The sequence below is a fragment of the Nicotiana attenuata genome, unplaced genomic scaffold (assembly GCF_001879085.1).
Source record: "Nicotiana attenuata strain UT unplaced genomic scaffold, NIATTr2, whole genome shotgun sequence".
Taxonomy (NCBI): domain Eukaryota; kingdom Viridiplantae; phylum Streptophyta; class Magnoliopsida; order Solanales; family Solanaceae; genus Nicotiana; species Nicotiana attenuata.
Genome location: NW_017670689.1, coordinates 283,179 through 295,398, shown reverse-complemented (window position 1 = coordinate 295,398; position 12,220 = coordinate 283,179). Strand labels below are relative to the sequence as shown.

Here is a 12,220-nt window from a genome sequence, read left to right as displayed (position 1 = left end):
ACATATGTATTACGCATTTCATGTCAGTAGCCTTAGAGGTACCCAGATGTTACAGGTTGTTTATTCTCTATCCCTGCTTACATTACTGTTCGTACTTATGGTTCCCTGCCTTACATACTCAGTACTTTATTCGTACTGACGTCCTTTTATTTGTGGACGCTGCATGTCGTGCTGCAGGTCCTGATAGACAGGCAGGCGCAGCTCCCCCACCATAGTAGGCTGTCCAGTTCAGCGGTGATTGGCGAGATCCCTTCTTCGGACTTGCCTTGGTCTTGGTATGCATTTTTGTTATAGATATTATGGGTATGTCGGGGCCCTGTTCCGGCTATGTTGCAACACTTATGTTCCTTTAGAGGCTCATAGACAGGTGTCGACTCATGTATAGTTTGTATGGCCTTGTCGGCTGGCTTTTGTTGTATAGTCTTTCATGGTAGTGTGGTAGCTCGTACCTTATATATAGTTTCTTGATTGTCTAGTCATCCCATGTTATGTATGTTCATGCCATCATATTTTATTGTTGGTTGTCCATGACCCATGTCTACCATTTATATTGATCTCGTCAGCCCTAAAAGATAATAAAGAAGGTTAGATAAAATGTATATTGGTACTCGGTAAGTATGGCCGGGTGCTAGTCATGGCCCTCCAGTTTGGGTCGTGACAGGTTTGTTCATAAGAATTCATGCTTATTCTTTAGTTTGTATTCATATGTATCTTACACGATTCAAGTTTGTATTCATAATCAGTAACTTTGCTTGAACAGGTTTTAGGTATTCAACATGTGAATATCCAAGACAGAAACTTTATGTATTCTGATGGTGGGTTATATTAAAGAATTCAGCTGTATTTTTCTGGATTCAGGTGTATTCAGTAGTATTCAACTATATTATTAAGCTTTATTCAGCTGTGTTCAGCAACATTCATTTATATGTATTAAAGAATACAAATTCAGATGTATTAAACAGGTTATACATATTTAGCTGTATTCAGCTGTAGTCAGTTGTATTCAACTATTTTATTCAGTTGTATTCAACTGTATTATTCAGCTATATTTTTCTGTATTCAGCTATATTCAGTTGTACTTAACTGTATTATTCATATGTATTTCTCTGTATTCAGCTATATTTCTCTGTATTCGGTTATATTCTGTAATATGTATCTTTCAAACTCAATTAATATATGTTAAAGAATATGAATTCAGATGTGTTAAACAGGTTATTGTCTAGTTAGAGAATATAAATTCCAACTTATTGAAATTGTTATATTACAGCTGAGTATACAGATGTATTCCGATGAATTCTGACTAGTTACATATATAACTCTGGCACTGTCTATAATAAACTGTCAAAGTATATGTGGACAAGGTTATATTCGATTGTATCCAACACATTAAGGCAACTACATGTATTCAGAATCTATTCGCGAAAGTCATTTCAGAAATTATTACTTTCCAATGATAATTTATTACTTGACAATTGCATCATAAGTATTGACAAATCGTTGAAGCACCAATACATGTAAGAGTGTTAACTATTTATTACGTGGAGCATTTCTACAAGTTCGCTTGTTATGTTCTCCCTGCCCACATATGCTACATGAATGTTGATTTTTCGGCTGCAGCAATTCACTTAGAGGTTTATCACGCTTCTTCTTTGGCCTTCCAGGAGGTCTTTTCTATTTGGGTGGTAGTACAACCTCCTCTGCAACATGTGCTGGTATATTCCAGTCATTTCTATCCGGTAGCGGGTACACGGGAACATCGTATGTCATTACAACAGTAATTGGTTTGTAATAGTTAGAGCAGTATTCTTCTGGCATTAGAAACTTGCTCTTCAATACAGCCCAAGCATGTGGGCATGGCAATTCATCAACTTGGAACCTCCCACAAACACATTTTCTCTCTAACAGGCATATTGTGTAATTCCTCCCTCCATCGTTAACCGTATGTAAGTATTCAGTTGATGGTACCACCTACATTTAAAATTAGAAATATAAGTTTTGAGCACATACAACTGAATTACTATATGTATAATGCTGAATTACTCAGTTACATACAACTAAAATATTTGCATACAGATGAATACATCATATATTTAGACCATCAGACTATCAACTGTAATTAGTGCAGAACTTATCAAAAGTCTTCAATAATTTAGGCAACAGGAGGCTAACAAAAACATTGGAAGAATACGTCTTGACAATACATATTAAAATTATATATAATACAGATTTGTTAGTTGTATTCTGATGTATTCGAATTTTTTTTTGCAGCATGTTTTTAGTTATATTTAGTTGTATTCATACCAGATCCTGGAAAAAATATGTCTTGTATGTGTTTAAATTTAGTTGTATTCATATATATTCATGGTAGTTGTATTTTGAAAAATGATTGTATTCAGATGTATTCATGCCATTAATTCAGAAAAACAATTAAGTTATATAATACAATGACCTTAAAATAAAACATACAGTCATACGTGTTGACATAGCCTTATTCAAAATCAGCATATCCTGGTATTTTTTTCCAAGCGTCGTATATGTCTGTGTAGCTTCTTTACGATTACTACAACTCCAACGTCCAAACATCTTCCTAACTTCTTCGAGGAAGTCGTATATTGACAATTCCCTTGCTGAAACTAGTGCGGCACTGATTGACTCAGCAATATTTGACATCATTGTCCATCCCCTGTTAACAGGTGCATACAACCTAGCCACTTTTCGTATCCAGCTAACTCTAAGTATTCTTTCATCCTAATATCTACCTTCTCCACCTTCTCCATCAGACTGTCAAATTCAGCTTGTGTGTATGCTTTTGCCATCGAGAAGCATATCTCGCTCAACTTGGCATGGCTCTTTTTGAATTTCTTATATAAGTTATTCCATAGATGCCATATACAAGCAAAATGCGGTACATCTGGATACACTCTCGATACAGATTTAATGATACTCTCATTTCTATCTGAAACGATGCACATGTTTTCCCTGTTACCGTATGCTATCTTGAATTGGTCAAAGAACCACGTCCAGGCAGCATCGTTCTCAGAATCAATAACACCATATGCTAGTGGCAATATATGACCTGTAAATACAATTCAATACATATTTTTAAAACATGTATTGTAATCTTTAAAATATTAACAGATTGTATTATAATTAAGGTACTCACCTGCACCATCCAACGTGCTTGCCGAAACGAATGTCCCGGTGTAGTAAGATTTTAGGTGACTTCCATCCATAACAACAATGGGTCTACAATGATCAAACCCCTTTATAAAGGCATACAAGGATATATACACGTACATGAATTCATTTTTTGGAGATTTTACCATTATGATGTGGGAACCTGGATATGTCATATCCATTATATATAAGTATCCTGGTAATTTTTTGTATGAATCAGCCGGTTCACCTCTCAAAAAATTCATTGCCTTTTCTTTAGCCCTCCACGCCAACATGTAGCTAACATCTACACCTAAATCTGATTTCCCGTCATCAATAATATCCCTTGGGGTGTATTTTCTCTTATGGTTAGTAAGCTTAGGCCTAATCATACCACCTATAAGGCTTCTACTAGCCTGCCGCTGCTCATACACCTTGTCCTTCAGCGGACATGTATGGTTATCATTGAATTCTCTTACTTTGAATAGTTCTGATTTGTTAATGCTTGAAGCCTTAAACTTCCATTCACAATCTTCTGAAATACATAATAATGCATAGCTGCAAAGAATTAATCATTGTACATTTTATTAGCATAAGTGTTTACAAAAAAATCACTCATATACACACGAATACAATCTGACATAGATACATCCTGACATCTATATGTATAAATTTTTATACTACTGAATTCAATTATAGTTATATGCATTTAAATTCAATGAATACAACTGAATACAATTGTGGGTATATGCATACAATTAATACCACAGTATATGCATACCAACTGAATACAATTGTGTCAATGCCATCATCATCACTGTTATGTATTTATACCAGTAAAATACATATGAATACATGTATTTAAGGACCCTAACCAAACATATGTTTACTGCATCTGTGATCATCAAGAGGAAATACAAAAATAAGCATAAATACAACAACGTTAAACTTACAGCTCGAACCAATAATAGAAAATACAAAAAAAAAATTAAATACATGCAAACCTGACAGCATTAGACCTATCAACCCGGAATTGAAACCTTTGAGCTATAGCATAATTCTCCATCACCTCTTTCAACGTAGCCTTATCCTTATACACTTTTCCAGCCATAACCTCCTTTTGATTAGTTTTTGAAATTATCAAATCCTTGTGGAGTTCGAACACTCCAATCGCTTCTCCTAAATTGACAAAATCTAGAGCTAGTGTATTATCTGTATTGGAATCGTACCTTTGAACTGCTTCGTCTATTTGCACAATGTCGCCTTGATTTAAACTACCTCTGGATATAAGTTCTTTTTTTATAGTTGTTATGCACAAAGGATACATCCCAAATTCTTAGTTCTCTTTTTCAATTCTACATACACTCTGTAACCCATATCATTGTGTATTTCCATTGGCGTGCAATTTCCTTCTACTTTGTATTGAATTTTAATGGTCTTTGAGCTCAAATCTATACCCAGTTGATTAGAAATTGAAGCAACCAGATCATTAAAGGAGGCATACTCCTTTATCAGTGTTCCCTCAATTGAAAAATCGATATAATTGCCCTCATCGTTCTACTTGCCAGAATAACGCAACAACACTGTTAAACTTGCCATATGTATAAAGGAACTATACCTTATTTTGTATATAATTTGTATCAATCGAGAAAAAGGAGAAGCGAATGGAAGAAGTTCGAACAGATGTTGCTCTGGTTTTTTGCTGTATTCATGTTTTTGAGTTCATATCTTCGAGCAGAATATAGATTAATGGTACTAGTTTTTGTTCGTTGAGTTAAATTAGGAGAATATCATGTGATTTGATTTCCTTCCGTTTTTAACTAGTTTAACCTTTCAGATTTTGCGCAGATACGTTACTGTATTCACGTTAATGCCGCTTGAATACAGTTAAATACATATCAAACTTAGCTGGAATTCCCTTTTTAACGCCTATATTTTCTATTGTATTAATGAATACAATAGCTTAAATACATAAAATACATTGTATAAAAACATAAAAGGTATCTATAACACGTAATATAGCAAAAGGTATCTATAAATGGCTAGTTAGACCTAAAAGATGGTGCTTTATGAAAAATTCTCTTTATTAAATTAAAATATTCATAAGCCAGACGTGGGCCATATTTTACAGAAAATGCCTACACGTATTCGTTGTTTGTGTACTTATAGAAAGCGATGGTTTTATATGATGGATAAAGTATTTCTAGGATGATATTTAAGAAAAGGGGTGTCAAATAGGTGGGTTGGGCTCATTTTAGACAGGTCACAATGAGAAAAAAATCAAAAATAACCTGATTTACAAATGCTAATTGAAAATTAACTAAAATATTAAAGTAATTAAAATTTAGCCACTTTTTCATATAATAATAAAATCATAATAAAACACCATTAAAAATTCGAAAAAATTCCAGCATAATATGTTGGAGTTCGAACTTTTTACATATGAGATTCCAGCATAATGTGCTGGAATTTATAATGTGTTGGGATTCCAACACAATATGTTGGAAGTTTACATACACGAGCTTCATAATCCAGCATATTATGCTAGAACTTTCTGTACTTCAACTAGGGTATTTTTGTCCAGATTTATCTCTGCATAAAATACTAGCTATTTTTTAATGTCTTTGCAAATGTTGGCTATCTTTCAATTACTAGTCTCGAAAATTGGTTAACCCATGTTGTTTTGACGTCAAAATGCGTTGAGTTAATGACCCACCGTTGAGATGGACCGAGTCAAGATGAGCTAAAATTTTGATCATAGCCCTATTCCCCCAACTCTTAGAATGTATGTTATTTTCTTATGAATTGTTTTATCAAATAAGTCTTTTATCTTTTTGTTACGGTCATATATAACATATTTAAAAAAATATACTTTAGAACAGTTATTTATGGATCAATTTGGGCTAAAAATTAGCCCAGCTTTAAATGGACTGAGATGGGCTAAGTCAAAATGGACCGGACGAATTAATGACCGAGCCAATCTTGGGCGAGCTGGAAGAGTCAAATAAGTTTGAGATCAAATTGCCACCCCTATTTAAGAATTAACGACTTAATCAGATTTCGATTGGCGTTATATGCTATGTTGTGGTAGTCAAAGAGTGTTACACTTCGTATGTATTTTCTGTTGTGCATTGTAGTTTAACCTTTGAAAAATATTGGTGCACGTTACTAGTTCAAACAAGCATGTTAATTAAATCTACTCGAATCTTATTGGAATTATCAGCGTCACGGTCAATAACATAAATATTAAAGAGACCGTTTATACCCAGATAACATTGTTCATAGGAGCATACAGAGTATAAAAGTGTACGATTGGATATAGAATAAAGTATGTTCTTACTACATACTTATACTTATATGGGTGAAATTCAAAAATAGCCAGAATTATAACGGTTATTAAAAAATAGCTACAGTTTTAAAAGTAATCGAAATTTAATCGCTTTCATATAAAGATATAATCTGAATAAAAATACTGTTAAAAATTCAAAAATATTCTAGCATAATATGTTAGAGTTCGAAATATTTACATATCATGAGCTTCCAGCATAATATGCTGGAATTTTATAATGTGCTGAAGTTCTATCATAATATGCTGGAAGTTTATATGCAGGAGCTCTGTAATGCCGCATATTATACTGGAACTTTCCGTGTCTGAGAGTTCCAACATAATATGCTGGAAGTTTATACGCAGGAGCTCCATAATCTTGCATATTATGCTGGAACTTTCCGTATTTCAGCAAAACGGTTTTGATTATTTTCAATAACTTTGCAAACGTTGGTTATATTTTTCAATTACCCATCCAAAAAATAACTAGTCCGTGCTATTTTGACAACTTTGTATAGGGTCAAATTTGACCGTCAGCGTCTCTACGCCAATGGGTACGCTCAGTGAGTGTACGCCAACTAACGTAATGGGTATGACTCGGACGTGGGGACAAAAGCGACATCGTTTAGGACTCACACTAACGTAATGGGTACGACTCGGACGTGGGGACAAAAGCGACATCGTTTAGGATTCAGTGTCTTCACTAGGAAAACGTTACCTATTTTTGTAACTTTTTGATTATTTCGAGGAAGGTCTCTTATTATATAAGGGAGACCTTCACATTGTAAAAGGGGGACTCTGGAATAATACAACTCTCTCATTTTCTGACTCTCTCTATCTCTGTCTCAAACGAACATATTCTCTTGAGTTCATAATATCACTGTATAATACTAGATCTACAACAATAACATCATCTTTACATCTCTAGGTCTACTATATTTGATTACGATTTACCCTTCCCTTACTTTTGATTGTTTTCTAGCTTACAAAGTATATTGTTAACTTTTGAGCCAAACAATTTGGCGCCGTCTGTGGGGATTTCGAGAATCAAAACCATAGTATCCACCTAGAGATCAACCAACTACCACTCTCTATACCACACAAAAACAGAAGATGGCCGAAAATAACACAAGATCGAAAGCTATATTGGGTGTCACTACCAATCTCCTTGGCCCTCTCAACGAGGCCAGCGACGATGGCATCCTGAATGTAACCCCTAGCATCACACCGGGTGCAGAGATCTCACCTTCCCCATCCGAAGATCTGACGATCTTGCACGAAAAAGGAGCTTCCACATCTGTGGCTACGGAAGCACCCTCAGCGGTCAAGAAGCTACTGGAAAGATGGCTAACAAGAACTCTAAGTGGTTTAGTGGAGAGGTTACCACAAAGTAACAGCAGGTGTACACCAACGATAGATACCGCTGCTGCCGTGGGTGAACCGGAAGTTGCACTAGCAAATAACGAACCCATCAAGACACAGACCAATGCTGGCACGCTAACAGCGATCCTAAAGAAGATGGAAGAAACGGAAAATGAAAACAAGGCGCTCCGCGATCAGATGAAGGAACATCAGGAGAGGGTCGACAAGATCCCCGGTGCTCCCAAGTTGCTACCAAAACGCGACGTGGGAAGGTTCGTTGAACAACCATACACTGAAGAAGCTGCCCCTCACTCCACCCCAAAAACCTTCAAGATGCCACCCTACTTGAAGGTATATGACGGAACCACAGATCCCGAGGATCATTTAATCCACTATGTCACTGCGGTAAAGGGCAACAACCTATCAAAAGAACAGGTACCATCAGTGCTGCTGAAGAAGTTTGGTAAGACGTTGACAGGAGGGGCCCTGACATGGTACTCTCAGCTACAAGCTAAGGCAATATCAACGTTCGAGGAAATGGCGGATAAGTTCGTCACAGCCCATGCAGGCGCGAAGAAAGCGGAGGCCAGGGTCAACGACATCTTCGCCGTCAGGAAAACCACAGGAGAGGGACTCAGGGACTTCCTAGCAAGGTTTAACAGGGTAAGGATGAGTATACCAAACGTATCGGAAGGTATGGCAGTCGCCGCTTTCCAAAACGGGCTAAGCAAGGATGGTTCGAGGGAAACCAAGAAGCTGCTGAGCCGCCTCATGAAATATCCCCCTACCACATGGGAGGAAATCCACAACGCCTATTGCGCCGAGGTACGAGCGGACGAGGATGATCTTAATGGGCCGACCCAACGGCTAACAGCGATACACTCAGAAACGAGGAGAGATCGACGGAACGAAGGACGATGAGAACAACTCCCCTGCTCCAACAGAGATCAACATCAGCCATACACCAGATCCTCCCATCCGCCACCAAGGCATACAGACGCGCTACAGCAACATGTCTCCCCACTCCGAAACGAAAGAGGTACGCCCCCTTTATTATCCGCCCATAACTTTTGTGTGTCTCCTTCAGAAATAGTGTACGCACTGGAGAAGCTGGGCACCAAAGTGCAGTGGCCGCAGAGGATGAAATCAGACCCCGCCACAAGGAAATCAAACGTCCTATGTGAGTTCCATCAGGAACGGGGGCACAAAACCGAAGACTGCATAGGCCTACGGCAAGAGGTTGTCAGGATGCTGAACCAGGGATACCTGAGGGAATTACTCAGTGACAAAGGGAAAATCAACTTTGCACGCGAACGGGAACAACCCCACGGGCCGCCGAAGCCACCTTCCCTTGCACGGTAAACATGATCGTCGGAGGCGGCGACGAGTCAGTGATCAATCACGTCAAGTTCGCCACCACACACAGACTAAAGCGGACCATCGCCCATGAACGGTATGATGACTTCGAAGATAGTATCACCTTCGATAAGTCTGATGCCGACGGTTTGTCTTTCCCTCATTATGATTCTTTAGTTATCACTTTACGTATTGCTGATACGGATGTTAAAAGAGTCATGATCGATGACGGAAGTGGCGCCTGTATTATCCACCCAAGGGTCCTCGTACAAATGGGACTCGAGGACAGGGTAATACTGCGCTGCATAACACTAACCGATTTTAACAATGCAGTGGAACGGACGTCCGGAGAAATAGCACTGCCCGTCTTAGCGGGAGGAGTCACGCTGGAAACAACTTTCCACGTGATGAACCAAGAAACGGCGTACAACGTCATTATAGGACGCCCGTGGATACACGCCATGCGAGCGGTCCTTTCAAGCCTTTACCAAGTGATCAAATTTCCCTACCCCATGGGGAGTATTCAGTATTCGAGGCGAGCCACGCACCGCACAAGAATGCTACAAAATAGCCCAAGATTGCGCCCACACCCAACAGCTAAAGGGGGCGAGCGCGGAGGCATAGCAATTAGCCGTGTCGGGGACTAAGGTCAACCCGACAACGGACGCCATCAAAGACCCCGACGTCGTGGAGGCCTGTAAAGCGACGGTCGAAGATCTCGACCCAGTCCAATTGGACGAAACCAATCTTACGAAGAAAGCCTATATCGGGCACGGTATCGCCAACCCAAGTAAGTATCGTGAATTCTTAACTAACCATGCAGATTTGTTCGCCTTTTCCCATTCAGATATGCCGGGAATCCCGCGAGACATCGCCACCCACAAGCTGAATGTCGATCCACTACATCCGCCCGTGCGACAAATGAGGAGAAAATTCGACGCCGCTATCAATGAAGCGGTCAGTGAGGAAGTAGACAAGTTACTGGCCAACGGCTCCATCAGAGATCAAAATACCCCCAGTGGGTCGCCAATGTCGTCATGGTCAAAAAGAAAAACGGGAAGTGGAGAATGTGTGTGGATTTTACTAATCTGAACAAAGCATGCCCAAAGGATTCATTCCCACTACCCCACATCGACCAACTGATCGACGCCACTGCAGGACACGAACTACTGAGCTTCCTAGACGCCTACTTCGGCTACAATCAAATCATGATGGCCGAGGAGGACCAAGAGAAGACAACTTTCATCACCCACCAAGGGACTTACTGCTACAAGGTAATGCCCTTCGGGCTCAAAAATGCAGGGGCTACGTACCAGAGACTGGTCACCAAAATGTTCAAAGGGCAGCTCGGTAAGACTATAGAAGTCTATATCGACGACATGCTAGTAAAGTCGACAAGAAAAGAGGACCACATCGACCATCTGAAAGAAACCTTCGAGATATTGAGAAGGTACGGGATGAAACTGAACCCCGAGAAATGCGCCTTCGGCGTGGCCTCAGGAAAATTCTTAGGGTTTCTCGTATCACAACGAGGTATCGAAGTCAATCCAGATCAGATCAAGGCGATAGACGCAATACCCGAGATACTGAACAGCAAAAAGCAGGTGCAAAAGCTGACGGGGCGAATAGCCGCCTTGTCTAGGTTCATCTTACGATCCTCCGACAGATGCCATAAGTTTTTCAATGTGCTGAGAAAGGAAAATGGGTTACAGTGGAATGAGGAATGCGTTGAGGCCTTAAGAAAATTGAAAGCGTACCTATCTTCGCCGCCACTGCTGGCCAAAGCAAATCTAGGCGAGCCCCTGCTGGTATATTTGGCCGTATCCGAGGTCGCCGTCAGCGCAGTCCTAGTTCGTGAAAATGAAGGTATGCAATCTCCTATTTACTATATTAGCAAAACCTTAGTGGACGCCGAAACACGGTATCCACACCTTGAAAAATTAGCTTTGGCATTGGTCGTAGCTTCACGGAAGCTCCAACCCTATTTCCAATGCCACCCCATAAAAGTAGTGACGACCTTCCCCTTAAGAAGTATCCTACACAAGCCTGAGTTATCAGGCAGACTCGCCCGATGGGCCATAGAGCTCAGTGAGCACGATATCTCATATCATCCAAGAAACGCCATCAAGTCGCAAGTACTTGCCGACTTTATAGCCGACTTCAGCGCAGAGATACTACCAGAGGCGGAATTGGAGGCACGCCGTGCCCCCTCCAACGCCGACCTATGGACTCTTTACATTGATGGCGCCGCTAACGCCTCGGGATCGGGACTGGGACTCGTTCTCGAGGTCCCCACGGGCGAAACAATTCGCCAGTCCATACGATGCCCCGAGATGACTAACAACGAAGCCGAGTACGAGGCTGTTATTGCAGGTTTGAAACTAGCCATCAAGTATGGAGCTCGACGACTCGTTCTCCATTGCGACTCGCAACTCGTGGTGAACCAGGTCACTGGGACTTACCAAATNGGGCTTATCCACACAAGTAATGGAGAACATACGAAAGCTTTGGAATATTATTTTCGAGCACTAGAACGAAACCCATTCTTACCACAAGCTTTTAATAATATGGCCGTGATCTGTCATTACGTGCGACTATCTCACTATAGAAAGAAAAAAAAAAAGAAAAATCTAGTAAAGTAACTACTTATTCCATTTCTGAAAGGCGCCTCCCGAGTTGCACTCTTTTTCCCTACCCGGGTTTTGTCCCAATTGGGTTTTCTCGGGGAGGTTTTTAACGAGGCGACAGAGGGGACACCTGGAGATACTTGCGAAACAAGTTTATCATACCAGCCACTCCATACGTCCTCCCGACTGGCATGACAAAGGGACTGGACTAGCGTAATCTCCAATGTATGAACGGCTACGGCCATCTCTAATGTATGAAAGGCCACGGCCATCTCCAATGTATGAAAGGCCACGGCCATCTCCAATATATGAACGGCTACGGCCATCTCCAATGTATGAAAGGCCACGGCCATCTCCAATGTATGAAAGGCCACGGCCATCTCCAATGTATGAA

General features: G+C 40.1%; 2 protein-coding genes across 2 annotated transcripts; both read right to left on the bottom strand.

Annotated features, from left to right (window-relative positions):
• Nucleotides 1–1,671: 1,671 nt before the first annotated feature.
• On the bottom strand, nucleotides 1,672–2,670 carry LOC109242319. The gene is made up of 2 exons (XM_019409188.1): nucleotides 2,467–2,670; nucleotides 1,672–1,968 (listed from the first exon to the last, which is right to left on the bottom strand). The coding sequence occupies exons 1-2, from the start codon at nucleotides 2,668–2,670 to the stop codon at nucleotides 1,672–1,674; spliced, it is 501 nt and encodes a 166-aa protein (XP_019264733.1).
• LOC109242317 lies at nucleotides 2,670–4,267 on the bottom strand. Its single transcript, XM_019409187.1, has 3 exons — nucleotides 4,161–4,267; nucleotides 3,164–3,714; nucleotides 2,670–3,076 (listed from the first exon to the last, which is right to left on the bottom strand). The coding sequence occupies exons 1-3, from the start codon at nucleotides 4,265–4,267 to the stop codon at nucleotides 2,670–2,672; spliced, it is 1,065 nt and encodes a 354-aa protein (XP_019264732.1).
• Nucleotides 4,268–12,220: the final 7,953 nt, after the last annotated feature.